This window comes from Panthera onca, chromosome C1 (assembly GCF_046562875.1).
Source record: "Panthera onca isolate mPanOnc1 chromosome C1, mPanOnc1 haplotype 2, whole genome shotgun sequence".
In the NCBI taxonomy this organism is placed as follows: domain Eukaryota; kingdom Metazoa; phylum Chordata; class Mammalia; order Carnivora; family Felidae; genus Panthera; species Panthera onca.
In genome coordinates this window covers 193,261,418-193,277,019 of record NC_138346.1, presented here as the reverse complement: position 1 = coordinate 193,277,019, position 15,602 = coordinate 193,261,418, and the positions used below count along the sequence as shown (strand labels likewise).

At 54.7% G+C, this 15,602-nt stretch overlaps 1 protein-coding gene across 1 annotated transcript in view; it reads right to left on the bottom strand.

The window, feature by feature from the left end:
* Positions 1-344: 344 nt before the first annotated feature.
* The window catches only part of GRIK3 (glutamate ionotropic receptor kainate type subunit 3), a 229,878-nt gene continuing 214,620 nt past the window's right edge, over positions 345-15,602 (bottom strand). Inside the window, exons 14-16 of the mRNA XM_060625294.3 lie at positions 9,894-10,116; positions 9,115-9,365; positions 345-6,524 (exon numbers count right to left, since the gene is read on the bottom strand). Of these exons, the coding sequence (XP_060481277.1) occupies positions 6,330-6,524; positions 9,115-9,365; positions 9,894-10,116 (669 nt within the window). The 3' untranslated portion in view covers positions 345-6,329. The remainder of the gene's footprint in view (positions 6,525-9,114; positions 9,366-9,893; positions 10,117-15,602) is intronic.

Sequence of the window (15,602 nt, the reverse complement as noted above, 5' to 3'; positions counted from 1 at the left end):
GCTTGGATAAGAGGCCCACCCAACATCCCCAGCTGTGGCCAAAGAAGCAGGGTCACATAAGGACACAGTAACTCCCAAGGTAGCTACGTGGATGGTGATGAGTTCGGGACAGATGTGCCCACGAGGAGACAGAGGTCAGACGCCATGAAGGACAGTCACCACACCCTTCATATCTGAAATAGGAACCAGGGGCCTGGGCTGGAGCCCCCCACCTGCTCACCACTAGGGGCTCCTGCCGGGACACAGTCAGTCGGGGGTGAAAAGGACATAGCTGCCCAGTACCCTCTGGTTCGAAAGAGAGAGAAAAGCAACAGAAAACACACCTCAAGGGGACCCTGTTTTCTAGAAACATGTCTTTATTTAAAATTTAAAACCATATTACTTCATACAGCAAACTGTGCACTTTAATATATCACAGTGTCTTAAAAAGGAAAATAATCAGATTTGTTTGGAAAGTTATTTACATCAGCCTAGAATGATTGGCAAGTAACACAGTTACTATGAAACCCAAATCGTTACAAAATGTTTACAAAAAACTATATTCATAGAAATTCTGCATGTCCACAAAGGGCATCCCCTGAATGGCCCAGAGACCAGTGTGTGGGAACCATGTTGAGTGGGAGAGGGGGGCATCCAGGCACTCTGGTCTGGGTGGTGGGACAGGCCAGGGGTCTCACATGGCGCTGTCTGGGGGCTCAGCCCTGGGGCGGGGAACCCAAGTCCCCGACAAGGGAGGCCCAGCCAGGAAGTCGGCCCAGGCAGAGATGGGGTGGGGGTTTGGAGCACAGTGGCATGAGGGCCCCTGGAGCCAGGACAGGCCCCTCCTCGGGGGCCAGATTCAGATGTGCTCTGGCGGGGCGGGGGGCCCAGAGGCAGATTAGTGCACACCAGCCTGACGCGTGGGACCCGAGCAAAAGGCGGGCTGTTGACCGCACGGAAGTCCACTCTAGTACCTTCTCCCTTGCAGACTCCAGAGGTGCTCTGACCGGTGGCAAGGGCAGGACCACTAACAAAAAGGCTGGCATTATGTAGAACAGGAAGACCCAGGCAGGGCAGGGCCGGAGGTCTGCAGGTATGGTGGTGGGGGGGGGGGGGGGGGGCGGTGCTCCCGGCCGACCGCCCTGCAGGGGGAGGTGTAGACAGGGAGAGGAGGCAGACAGATGGCGTGGGCTGTGCTAGGGCCAGAGGGCCTTGCTGGCTTCTCATCTTTCACCGGGTGTCACTGCACCGTTCGCATCTCTGGCTCCTCGGTCACTCCCTAACAGCTGGTCTCTGGGTCAAATGGGTCTGGGGACATTGTCTGCAGTGGGACAAACTTGCTGGCATGACTACAGCCGCTTCCCCGTATCGGGAGGCCCCAGAGTTTTGATCTGTAAAACAGAGACATACTGCAGGGTGGTTTGAGGTCTTCTGTTCTAGAAGGCAGGGGATGGGGACAGGGTCCATAAGTAGGGCACTGGGACATTGCACTGGCATGCTGACAGTGCCTCTGGGGTCATTCTCTCTGAAAAGTGTTTTTTTCCTAGCTGTGAACTGCGTCTCTGTGTGGGGGTGAGAATCTGAGGCAGAGGCCTTCGCCGCCTAGAATGTTCCAGCCTTTGAGGGTATTCCGGGTGGAGCCGGACACATGCCCGGCCACCGTGACAGGTGGAGGTCCCGGGAGCCAGGTCCCGGTAGGGCATTACTCCTCAGGCACAGGCCGTAGACACGCTCGGACTGACACAAGGCCTGTCGGTCTCTCCTGCCCTGCCCCCACCCCCAGCAGAGGCTGCCCGGGCAAGGCTCACCTCCCGGCCACAGGGTCCTCTTCTTCAGGGTTTGGAGCTCTGATGTGTGCTCCCCATCCCTGCGGGGCTCTCTGCGGCCCCTGCCCCAGGTGGCCTCCATTCCAGACTTTGCTGCTATCGCCCCATCCCTCACCTGGTCCCCACCCATACTGGCTGGGTTATGTACACTCTGTGTGCAGACGTGCAGGGAGGGGTGCGTATACACATGGGCTACGGGTCATATATACACTGTGCATATATATATACATATATATATACAGCATATATATATATATCTTTTTACATTCATATATATATGGTACAGAACATTAACCTTCTACCAAAAACAGTTTTGTGACGTCACATATGGCCTCAGCTCTGAAATCTTAACTCCAGGGCAAATCCACGACTGAAAAATGAGAGCTCGATTCAAACTGGCATGGGGACAAAGGGCAGGGCCCTTCTACGGCGGCAAGCAGCTGGGCCCCTTCCAGATGTGTCCACTCAGCCTGGGAGACTGTTCTGGATGCGTCTATTCCAGACCTGTCCACAGAACTGGGCTCATTTCTTGCATCTGTCCAAGGGGTTGGTCCGTCCCAGATGTTAGGTCCTTACAGCTGTTCGTCCAGATCCCTCGGCCCTTCCAGATGGCTATCCACACGGGACCAGTCCAGACATGGGCCAGAGTTTGGCCACCTTCCAGATGTTTGTGCATACATCTGAGAAAGGCTTGGGGAGGGACCGGCCTCATGCTGAGCCATGAAGCAGCAGCTTTGCAAAACTCCACACAGCAACCCCTGGAAAAGAAAGCAGGGAGGGAGCCTCTGACTGTTCTCCGTGAGCATGTGCTTGGGTCTGTCCCTTGCTCGCCTCCGGTGTAAGGAGGGGAGTGACTTCTCACCACGTGGAAACCTCATCCGATGCTGCCACACCCCTCCCCCATTCTGGGCCATCACAGTCTGTCTGCCAAGTGCATTGGGGAGGAAGCCGGGATGTGCTCTTCTCGTTGAGGCAGTCTTGGCCGTGAGGTGGGGGTGGGGAGGCCCTCCAACCCTCCAGAGACTCGGAGTCAGCTCACCTGCCAAGAGAGCCTTATTCCCCTGGAGAGACGCTCGCAGAGTAGGGCCGCCTGATGGCAACAAAGCTGTCGGGGTTTTCTTAACTATCCACAGCAGAGAGACCAGGAACGGGTTAAGGGGAGAGAGAGAGGAGGAGAGCTCATAGTCCCAAATCCCCAGGGTGGCTGGGGAGGGGGTGGCCCCTCAGTTTGGCCAGGCTGAGCAGGCTGAGAGGAGGCACTGGCATGGCGGGTGGGAGACGCGGGTGGAAGGTGGGGGTCAGTCTTCTGTGAAGGGAAGGCGTGTGGGGCCAGACGAGGGAGGTCCGGCAGGTGCTCGCGCGAGTCCCGTCTTCCGTGCCGTTAAAGCCAGCTTTTACGCTTCCATGGGCCAACCTCAGTGCCACCGTGTGTGGGCATGCCCACGGGCACCTTCTGCAGCCCCGGGGTGCACCTGCTGGCAGGGCGGGCCCAGTCTTGACTTCCTCTTGGTCCGCCTCCACGGGAAAACCTTCTGCCCCAGAAGTGCCGCCCGGCACCTCTTCTGCCCTGGGAGAGACGACAGCTCACGCTTGGGCAGAAGCGGTTTCCACTGCACTTTGAACACAGGGCTGGCCTCGACGCCAAACAGAGGGCACCAGCCGGAGTCTGCACATTCGCCGCACACACAGACATAAGGCTTGAGTGGGAGGGGGAGTCGGGCAGCATTGTCACCCCAATCATTTAAGTACTTTCTGGGGGAGGGGGGGTTCCTGATGGAATGGTGCCTCTGATGCCCACGACTGTTCACGCCACCGATGAAGCCTCTTCCCAGCCCATGCCACTTCTCTTTCTCCCCCTGCCAGTCCACATATGCGCGCGGCCCCAGAAGCACACGGCACGTTCATGGAGCGTCATACGCAAGAGCACACGATGTCGACAGATCCTTGTGACCGACGATCTCTCCCCCACAACAGAAGTGCAAATAGACCCTGGTTCCTTGCCTTGCTGATTGTCCATCTGTGCTTCTGCTGCGAGCTGGGAGCACACGTGTGAGTGTGAACACACGTGTGCGAGCATGTTCCCCCCAACACTGAGAAACTCCAGTTCCGCATGGCTTCTTGCATACATGCACTGAGCTGTGCTGGCTGTCTGTCTGCTTCTGTCCTCCCTCCTGCTCTCTGCTGCACACACGAGCCCACGCACACACCCACGTGCACCCCTTGATGACATGGCTTCTCCTTTTCAACATTTGGCGATGCTCCGGGTTCTATCCTGTCCTCCAACCTCTGCCACTGGCGCATAAATGTGCACGCACGTGCACACACACACACACACGCACACACATAAGCATACCCACTTGTGCACGCGTGTACACATATGTATACTCACCAGAACCCCATTAAGACATGGCTTCTTCTGTTTTTACGTGTATGGGGCTCTGCTGCTTGTCCAGATCTGTCTCCCTCATCCCAAATGCACACACATGTGTGCACACACACGTCAGAACCCAGGGACTGTGTTCATCTCGTGCCCTGGACTCTGTTAGACGTCCAAATCTGTCCTTCAGCCCCAGCCCCTAAAGCTCACGCACACACAAAGATACACATATATGCACGCACACACACACTCCTACACATGGAAGCTCACGACAGCATGGCTTTTCCTGTCATTACGTGTTGGCGATGCCGCACATCCAGCTCCCTTCTCCCGCCTCCCAAGCGCACAGCCTGTTGGAGCTGCTGGGATTGCGGGAGCCAGCTGGTCTGGTCCTGCAGCTTCACAGCTTGGAGGAGGAACAGTATTAATCACGAGTCAACTGCACTCTCCTGCTTTGGGAGTCCCTGGGGGGTGGGACTGGAGGTTACCCTTAACCCCGACTGAGAAGGCCCTCGAGATCTCAATGGAGCTCTTCCCTAACCAGACTCCCCGAGCAGAAAAAAGACAGAGGAGGAAGGGCGGTGACTAGTGTCTTCTGGGTCCCTGTCCGGAACCTCCAGCCCTCCCTCCCCTGCTCAGAGACTGCCCTCTGCCCTCAGCAATGGGAAGCCCTGCTGGCCCCATCATGTTCTCTTTAAGGACACTTTGCTCCTAACCCTTCCACGTCTCATTCCTTTTCTAGAATCGTAAGACTTCTAGAGCATCCATTCTACCTAGCTGGAACCCACAGATCATCTGGTCCACCCGACTGTTACCCCATCTGCGACTATTTCTTTGCTGTACCCCCCAACCCCACTAAGTCCAAGCTGCTCTGGACAAGAGACTGGGGCCAAGATGGCCTGTGTCTCTGTGTGGGGTCTTTGGTTAATTATCCAGGAGGCAGCTTTTCTTTCACCGTTCTTGGGGCCTCTACGAGCTCTGATATTCTGTCCCCGAAAACTTTCTTTTACTGGGGAGCATCTTTAGGTTTGGCAAGCCCAGGACACCAAGAGTTCTTTAGGGACCGTCTGGCTTTCCCCATCTACCCCAAAGTTAGCCTGTGCAGCAGGACTGTGATCCTTCTTTTGAGGAGGGGTGACGACGTTCACTTCAACCTAGGCTTCTCTTCTCCTTCCGAGATGACAGAAGGAGGTCAAGGTCAATTGGCCAGGAATGGAGAGTTGCTGATGAGTAGATGGCGAAGCGCCCAAGCTCTCAAATGCCACTAGGGTTTAGAAAACAGCCCAGTGACCAGCAAAATGAGACCCAATGGCTCAAGGGCCTATGGGATTTCCATGGAATCCATTGTTCTTCTGGCTTCAAATACTGACTGAATCTCTGGTCATCCTTTGTGAGAGATTCAGGGGGGCCTCTATCTTCGGGCCAGGAAGAAAATTTGCTCTGACCACTCCCCCCCACTTTATACTCCTGGAGACTTCCTTGAGGAATGGGAGCCACTGGACATTGTCCATAAGAATTCAAGATGGCGGCCTCTGTGCATTCTCCTCTCTCCCAAACCGCAAACTCCTCTTTTTCTCTATGGGGCTTTCTGCCTTCAACTTTGCAAAGATGGGGGCTGCCTGAGACCAGGACTATGTGAGCAGCCTCTGAGGGTGAAGGTCTTCCTTCTGCTCAAGACGTGTGGGGTGGCCATCCCATCTTCAGCTCCCAATGGCTGCCACACTACAACCCTTAAAGTACCCAAGGTTTGTCTCTGGTCTCACGGTCAAGGCCCAGGAGGCCTGGGCTCATGGGGAAAGAGTGGCAATATAAGAGCTGTTTCTCATTTTCTTTGGCCTCTGCAGGGCCGTGGTAGAAACTTCTGACTGTTGAGGAGAATTGAGGGGCAGGTGAGTTTGGCCTGAGAGGCATGTGCTTCCTTTGGCCTTGGCTGTCTCGGCTGGCAGCTTTAGAAACCCACAGAAGAAATGAGAGGCAAGTGGGGGCCTGCTGGTCTCCTGGTAGGTAAGGGCAGAAGGCTCCTGGCCCAGCAGGCAGGCAACGGCCCTGGTCCCCAAGCCCAGTGTGGGCACGGGGGAGGTGCCTTCCAGTCTCCTTTGCTTTCCTCTGCCCTGACCCCAGGCCTTCGGTCCCCACCCCACCTGTGCTTAGGGGAATACAGGGGCCAATGGTGTGCTGCAGGCCATGCTGTCCTTGCCCGGAAGCCGGCGATCGTTGAATGTGTGCATGTTGATGACAGCGTCTGTCTTGACCATCATGGGAGGCTGCGGCTTGTGCTTGACCCGACGCTGGCAGGTGAGGGAGAAACGGATCTCATCGGCTACGGTGCTGCAGAAGGAGCGCTGGGGTGGGGTGGGAGGGCAAGGGGCACATGGGTGAGGCTTGGCCTTGCAACCCCAGCCAGTGCCTCCCTTTCCTCCCCAGGCTGTGCCAAGGCTGCCTGTCTCTCTCTCACCTTCAGGCCACCCACCCGCTGCCCACTCAGGATGATCAGTTTGTGGGGCAGCCTACAAAGCATTACATTCTTGTTTGGAGACTAAGGGAGATAGGCCAGGTAGTATCATCCTATCCCCATTTCACAGAGGAGCAAACTGAGGCTCTGATTGGCACGTACCTTAAAGTTTGAGGAGCTGACCTGTCTGATTTTTCTCCACTAGATTCTGAGGGCAGGAACCAAACCAGCCTCATCCGGGTGAGCCCAGCTCTGGCCCAGAGTCAAGCTTAAGAAACACCCGGTGAATGTATGGGTAACCTTTCCCCTGGGAGGGCTTCCAACTGAGGGGAGAATCACTGTGCTCCCACTAGGGAAAGTCCAGCATGTTTCTCAAGGTGCGCAACTGGGAGGTGGGTCCCTGCAAGGCAGCAGGGTGGCAGTGGCTTCTGGCCTGGGTCCCTCATGGGCACCCAGAAGGGAAGGCAAAGGTACAGCTTTGCCTGCAGGTATCTGAGGGCAGTGGCTCCTCTGAGCCCAACAGACGGAGGCTGTCCTGTGACTTGTCTGGCAGACAGGGGGCGCTGTTGATAGCTCAACTTCTGCATGAGGTCAGGGTATTAGCACACCCAGGCACCTGTGGGCGGCCGGTGTGGTGCAGGGGAATTCCGAATTCTGGCTCTGCCTCTTACCCGCTTCCCCTCCAAGCTTCCCCTGTTCACCCACTAAACACAGAATAGCCTCCCTCTTACCTCCCTTATTCATTCTGAAAATATTTATTGCGGGCCTACTATGTTCCATGCACTGTTCTAAATGTTAGGCATACAGACGTGAAAAAGACAGGTCTCAGCCCTCAGGGAGCTTACGGTCTAGGATGTGATAGAAACAGGTAATAAACTTGCAAGCAAATAAATCACTTCAGGGAATGGTAACTATCTCTAAGAGAATAAACCAGTGGAATGGGATAGAGCTGGGCGTGGGGGCAGGTGGGGAAGGCTACTTGAGTGGTGGCATTTGAGCTGAAACCTGAATGGCTAGAACAGGCCAACGACAGGGTGCTCTGGGGCAAGAGCATTGCAGGTGGCTGGAAGGGCATGTGCAAATGGCCGGGGGCTGAACTGTGTTTGGTGTGTTAAGGACTAAAAAGAAGGCCGATGTGTGTGGAGCAGTGTAAAGGGGTTCAGTGTGAGAGGGAGAAAGTCAGACAAGTGGACCAGGACCAGGTCTTGTAGGCTTTTGGTGCAATGTGGAGCTCATGCCAATGGAATTCCTAAAGAATTTGGTGGTTCTTTTTTAATGTATTGTAATTTTTTTTAGCCATTCTTTTTTATTGGATGTCAAGGTTTCCCCCCCCCCCCCACCCCATTCTTCATGTGACAATTAACACTTCCGTGAACATCCTTGTAAATAAAACTGCATCTACCCTTGGCCACTTCCACTGGGTGCATTTCGAAAAGTAGAAATTCACTGTCAAAATGTGTGGCCACTTTTAAGACTCTGTCCAGACCGCGAAGTTGCCTTCCAAAAACGTATCCGCTTGGACTGATCCCAGCAATACGGGAACATGTCCCTTTCCTCCTGCCCAGGAGAAATGCGACACCAAGAATGATCTTTCCCCTTCCTCTTTGCTGACTCTGGCTTTCTGATGATAAAGGGCCCTATTTCATTTCTGATGGATGTAAAAAGCGCCTGTTTTGAATGGTCCCTTCCACACAGGACTTAACTGCAGTCTCCTTCCACACTGGCCCTATGTCCCTTTGAATTTCTCTGTGAGAGGGACCTCTGTCCAGCCCTCAACTCACGTGCACATTTAAATCACCCTATAAGTACGCTTTCTTAAGACACCAACGCCAGGCTCTGCCACAGACCAATTAAAACCGTCTCTGGGAGTGAGGCCAGGACATTAGCACTTAAAAAACTCTCTCCCTGTGATTCTAATTTGCTACCAGGACCCAGAAACATTGCTCAACCACACTTGAATTAATCAGATGGGTTGAGCAGACTTCTCCTGCATGTACACTTGGGCCAGACCTCTTAACATTCTTTTCTTTTTTAAACTTTTGATTATGGAAATTTCCAACTATATGCAGGAGAGGGAAGCGTATAATGAATCCCTATGTAACCATCACCCAGGTCCAACAATTACCATGGAGGGTTTTGTGCAGGGGAACGACACGGTTTGAATTAAGTGTGAAACAGGGCACTAGCTGTGTACGGAGAGGGGATGGGAGCGGGGAGGCAGGAAGGCCAGACTGGAGGCTGTCGCACGGTCCAGCTGGAGGCGAGGGGGCTTGTCCTGGAACGGAACAGCAGTGGTGGGAGTGTGTGCTCGGAGTCAGAGCAGGGGTGGGGCCGGCGGGCCTCCTGGTCGGGGGTGGGGGGGTGGGGGGAGGCAGGGTGGGCTCAGATACCCCGTGCGCTTGGGAGGCACGAACCCAGCTGGAACCCTGTCCTCCCTTCTCCCTCCCGTCCCCGCGCAGGTCCCGGTCCTCGAGGCTCACCTGCTCTCGCTCCGCTGTTTTGCGGAGCTTGTACACAAACTCGCCCACGGCCACCAGCACGGACAGGACCAGCCCAGCGGCCAGGACGATGAAGATGCCCCCGATCTTCTGGACGCCCAGGGCGCTGGCCTCTTTGTTTTCCTCCTCGGGACACCCGCTGCCTCGCCACCACTTCTCCTTCATGATGTGGAGCTTGTCTTCCTCCTGCAGCTGCAGGATGGCAATGGTGATCTTGTCCCGGTACGGGGAGCCTGCGTGGGGGACAGGGGTCCGGCTGGCAGCGGCATTCGGTGCCGTGTGCGTTCGCCCTGCCGGCACCCTGCTCGGTGCTGGCCACCATCTCCATAGGCTCACAAAAGCCCCTCTTTGAATGATCTACGGTGTTTGGGTGGGAGAAACGTCCTGATTTGGGGTGGGGAGTTTTGCCTAGGAGTCCCTGTCTCCACAGGCCCCTGGAACACACGGTGTATCTGGGCTGCATCAGCAGGGGAAAAGTCAGGGAGAACAGCCATGACCTCTGAACGGACCCCCCCCCCCCCACCCCCGCCCTGCCTCACCCCACCTCTGGGTTGGCCCCAGCTCTCCTCTGCCTAGGCCCCGGCTGACCCCGCGAGGTTGGGACGTACTCCTTGGTCTCTGGACTGAAGAAATGCCACCTTTTTAGATTCGGTGGGATGAGCTGGGAGAGGGGGCAGAAGACTGTGTGTGTGGGTGGATGTGGGGGCCCTGCCCATCCTCTGTCCCCCAAGCCCCACTCCTGCCTGCAGCCCCTCGCTCACCCATGGGTGTGCCAATGCCGTAGCCCTTGGAATCGATGAGGCCCCCGATCTGGGTAAGGTTGCAGTTCCTCTGGGTGACGTACTCGATGGTCGTGGACTCCATGAGCAGCGCATAGTCGGCCGTCAGGGTCCTCTGGATGCCTTCCTCGTTGTTCTTCACCAACGCCGAGGGCTTGCTGCTCATGAAGGCCCACATCTTCTCAAAGGTGGAGATCTTGGATTTCTGGGCCACGAGGGGAAGGGGGGATGCACACAGTCACCGAGCACACCGGGGGCCAAGTACCACACGCTGTACTTAACAGCGCTGTAGCCGCTGAACCCTGTCTACGGCCCTCAGAGGAAGGAATGCGACCCTTTGCTCAGACGTGGATACTGAGGCCCTGGGAGAGGAGGTCCCGACACACACAGCTGGGGAGTGATGAAGCCGGGATTCAGACTCAGCCCCCCCCACCCCCCCCACCCCCCCACCTAGAAACGCCTGGCTCTTTGCCGTGGCGCAGTGGTTTTCAGACTGACTGTTTTTTAAGTGAGTTTCCTTTCTCTGACATGTATTAAAGGTTTACATGTGCAGGCCTTGTTCTAAGAGCTTTATCTGCGTTAACTCGTTGATTCTCCACGACGATCTGAGGAGGCGGGTACTACCCTTGGCTCCGTTCTACAGAAACGGAAGCATGGCCAAGTAACTTGCTCAAGGTTAGTAGCAAATTTAGGCTTCGAACCCAGGCTATCTGGCTCTAGAGTCCATGCTCCTAACCACTGAGCTTCACTGCCTCATAGAAACCTCTGTGAGGGTAGACAGGGAGAAGTGGATGCCAGTGAGGGCAAAGCTTGGTGGGTTCTGGCCTCCCCCCACTTCCACTGCAGCCAAAGAGGGCTCCCCCTGTGTGCCGTGTTCCAGGGGAAGACGAGGGTTTGTCTGTTGTGCTTCATTGAGGGGGGGGGCGAGAAGTGGGGGCAGTCAAAGCAGGTGGTCTGCAGGCCCTTTATCTCCTGTGATTGTCCCCAGAGCATCCCGGGCTGGACGCTGCTGTGCGAACACAGCTAGCATGGCTAAGATCAGGCCTGGTGGGTGGGCAGCTGTGCTTGCCCCGGCTGGCTGGGGAGACTTAGAGAAGGTGTGGGGGGCAGGGAGAGGGGGCTGAGGTTGAATGTCCCCTGCTGCCAAGAAGAATGGGCAGATCAGGCTGCACAGCATTCCTGAGTTTTCTCAGGCAGTTACAGCCAGCCTGCTAGCTGCTCCCAGCGGGGGGAATGGCCCTGCCTCCAGGGTCCCCAGGGGAGCAGGTGGCTCTGTGGGCCCCACTGTGCCCGGCCGCTTCCAAGTCTAGCTGTGCCTGTCTGTGATGTCAGCCTGTCTCACTGGCACCCGGCCCAGCTCCGGTGTGCGTGACAGCAGGGGTGTGCTTGAACAGGCTGGTGCAGGGCCGGGGGGATGGGGAGGGGATGGGAAAGAAGCTGTGTTTGTCAGGAGTCAGGGCGGTGGGGGCAGGGGCTGGGAGGAAAGTTGTATCTACTATTCTGCGGGGCCTTCTGGCTCTGGTAAGGGCTGTCCCCTCCAAAACTGGCTCCTGGAGGCCCAAGCATGCCTAGGGGAGCGGGGTGCCCCAAAGCAGCAGGCAAGACCCCACTCCTCCGGGCCTGAGGGCACCTTCCCAGAGAAGCAGCCACCATCCCACCTGCAAATATACCTGCCTCAAAGCTGAGGCCCTTGGTGGGTTCCATTCGAGTGGCAAGCTGGCTGCTCCCAGCAACCCAGCCATCCGACTCCCTATTCCTGCTTGCAGCTACTCCACCATCAGCTACTCTGACCTCCTCAACCCTTGTCTCCAAACCCCGTGCTCTCCAGCTACTCCATCTCGCCAGCTACTCTCCCCCCTCAGCTCCTCCTGCGCCAACCCCCCCCCCATGCCCTCTCCCGACTAGCCATTCTTGCCCTTAAAAGCATTCCTTTTTCGAGACTTTCTGAGTCCTCAGGCATTGCTTATCTTCTAGATAATTTCTGGCATCCAGACTCTCCTTCTCTGGCTCCTTTTATCCCACAGGGCCTTTCTCACTCTGCCCAGGTTCACTGTGCTAGGAAGCTTCTATCTAGCTCCAGAGATCCCCGTCCCTGGTACTCATGCCCTTGCGTAATCCCCTCCCCTTGAGTGCGGACTGGACTACTGATTTGCTTTGAACTCCCCCTGCCCCCACCACGAGTGATGGGATGTCACTCCTAAGATTAGGCTCCAGGAGACTGGCCCTCTTGCTCCCACTCTCGCTGGCTGCTCTGATGGCAGCTGGCCGCCATGCGAGTCGCCCTGCGGAGAGGCCCACGTGGCCAGGAACAGAGGGCAGCCTCTAGCCAGCAGTGAACACAGAGCTGAAGCCTTCAGTGCAACAGCGCGGGAGGAACTGACTGCTGACAACAACCATGTGAACGAGCTTGGAAGCGCAGCTTTGGGACGACTGTGGCCTTAGGCAACACCTCGACCGCAGCCTGTCACAGTCCCTGCGCAGAGGACCCAGCTAAGCTGTGCTGCTTTCCGACCCACAGTCGGTGAGATCGTAATGCCATTGTTTTAGGACACTCGGTTTCAGGTAATCAGCTGTCCAGGAAAAGGTAACAAATACACTCTCTCACCCACATATGCCACAAGCTACTGCTGTTCCTCAGATTGTTGTTTTTTTCAGATAATCAGTTCCGATGATTCCTCTAACCAGGTCATCCAAGTCCAATCACCCCTAGTGCCAAGTATACATGCTCCTCAGATACTCTGTCCTCATGGTCATTATAACTAAGTACTATTATCCCATCAGTGGCTCTGGAACCTCAGCTTCTTTTCCATCTCAGTCTCTCCTGCTTCCAAATTCTCCTTCCATCAGAGGTGGGAACCAGGTGTTGACGAGACCATCAGGGCTCCCCTTATACCTCTTAATGCATGAATCCATCTATTCATCCATCCATCCATCCATCCCTCCATCCTACCAACCATCCAACCAACCATCCATCCAACCATCCATCCATCCATCCATCCATCCATCCATCCAACCATCCTTCCATCCATCCATCCATCCATCCTTCCATCCATCCATCCTTCCATCCATCCATCCATCCATCCATCCATCCATCCTTCCTTCCATCCAACCAACCATCCAACCATCCATCCATCCATCCATTCAACCATCCATCCATCCATCCAACCATCCTTCCATCCATCCATCCTTCCATCCATCCATCCATCCATCCATCCATCCATCCTTCCTTCCATCCAACCAACCATCCATCCAACCATCCATCCATCCATTCATCCATCCATCCATTCATCCATCCATCCATCCACCCATCCACCCACCCATCCATCCGTTCTTTTATCCATCTATCCATCACTCAACCATGCATCCACTTCTCCACCTCACCCATCTTACCCACCACTCTCCCATGAAACCAGGCATCCATCAGTAAATCCCAAGTGCTGGCAAAAGTAACTTGACAACGAACCACTCAGGAAGCCCTGCCCCACTCCTTCTGTCTCAGAAAGAGATGAGAACTCATCCTCATTCTGCAAACTCCTCCCCGCATCCTCCCCCAACACCTTATTCCTTCTTTCCACAGCAAGTCGAGCAGAAGCAGGCTTCTGCCATCAAAACATATGTTCTTTCCAGTAACACTCCACCATAAATGGAGACAGAAATTTCTTTCGGGGGTTGTGTGTGTGTGTGTGGGGGGGGGGGGGGTGTTGAGGCTGAAGGCCTTCAGCCTCAAAGCTGAAGGATTACAGGGAGGGAGCTGGTAAGAACACCAGGAAGCTAGGGCCTCTTGAGAGGAGAGGTGACAAAAAGGCGTGAAGACGGCTGTGATGCTGATTTCAAGAGGTTCAGCTCTCCCAGTTCCAGTGTCAACAAATTCTCACCTCCAAACTTTAAACAGGTGGTTCTGAAATCTGCCTCCCTAGAATGGCCACTGGCTGTGCTTCTGTATTTTGGGGCTCCCATTTTCAGATGCTCAGCCATATCCACTCATGGTCTCTGGCTCCCCTTAAATTCCTTCCTTCTGTCTTTCAGGGATTCTGTGATTCCAAGGCACAACTCTGAAAATCTCCCTTCTAGCAGGCCCATCTGAGGCAGGGAGGGATATAGCCAGGGCCCCTCCTGGAGTCTCAGGTCGGAGCTATGATCACCACCCCAGGGAACGGAGACCCGCACACCTATGGCTCCCACGTCATCCTGCCTGTCCCAGCTCCAGTGGGAACCTTAATAAGCATTGCTTCAGGGCCAGTCACCCAAATCAATTAATGGAATCGTTTGGAGCAGCCAATACAGGGCGACATGCCAGGACGGAGAGGCTTTTTTTATCAGTAAAATTGGCAAGAAAGTAAGTTTCAGGCTCACGACTTTCAATTCCAGCCTCCTCAAAGAAGTAAATTGATTTTCCCCAACTGAAGATACTTAATCTTGAGAATTTAACATTTCTGTACAAGAAAAATGTATATATATATATATATATATATATATATATATATATATATAAATTTCAAAGGGAGCTGAATCCCAGGGAACAGGTGCAGAGAGGCAGAAGCGATGTGATTCCATGCGAGACCTTGGGTATTTTCCATGTTGGAGAGGAGACCTTTCCTCAAATTAATTGGCTTGCTTATCCCTGGGTGTGGAGGCTTTGGCAGTTAATCATGTCTCCTGGATTATTTCCTTAGGGACCAGGCGGCTTCCCGGAGTCTGCTGCTTCTGCCCGCCATTACATGTCACCTCACCAGGACAGACTCACGGACCCTCCAGTCTAGCGGTCACCCTGCTGTCCGCACATGCCCCCTGAGGCTTGCCTGGGAAGGCGGGGGCTGCAGGCTGGGGATAGAGGCGGCAGGAGGGGTCAGCTCTGTTGCATGGACTCTGGTGTCATGCCAACCTTGGTTCAAATGCCAGCTCCTTCTGGGACCACAGGCAAGTGATGTCACACCTCTGAGCCTCATCTTCCACCTCTGTCAAATGGGGGCTGGCTTAGCACAGGGCTGGGTCCCTAGGAAGTGCTGGACAAGTGGATGACATCATTATTGCTCTTTAAGGCTAAGTTCTCTCATCTGGAAATCGGGGATAATAATTGCTATAATGCAGAGTTTCTATAGAAAATAAATGACGCAAAGCGCAGGGTAGGAAAGCCCGGTGCTGACGGGGGCCAGGGAGGACGCTGTAAAATAAGTAGGAAATGCTGAGTGGAATTGATAACACTGGAGAGATTGATACTTGCCTTTTGGCTCCCACAACTGGTGCTCAGCGAGAGAGCAGCTCAGTGATGCCAAATCTTTCACATTTTCAAGAAGCTGGAAATGTGAATTTTTTAAATGCAAAAAGCTCTCAATTTTAAAATGCTGGCAACTAACATAAGAAAATGCAAGCGATGTATGGCCCCCAAAACTGCATCTGTGGGCTGAAGAGGCCTGCGTATCTCCAGTTTCAACAACAAACAATAAACACAGTTAACACTTAGGGCATGTATGTTCCGTGTCAGCTACGGTTTTAAGCTGTTTACGTGAATTATCCCACTTAATCATCTCAGTAACTCTGCGAGATGGGTACTGTTATCATACCCATTCCATAGATGAGAAAATGAAGGCACAGAGAGGTCCTCAGGAACAGGAGTTTTCAGTCACTTCCCCTCATCACTGGCCCAGCCCTGCACCTGTCCCTGCCCCTCTGCCTGCCCTCTCGGGATCTCTC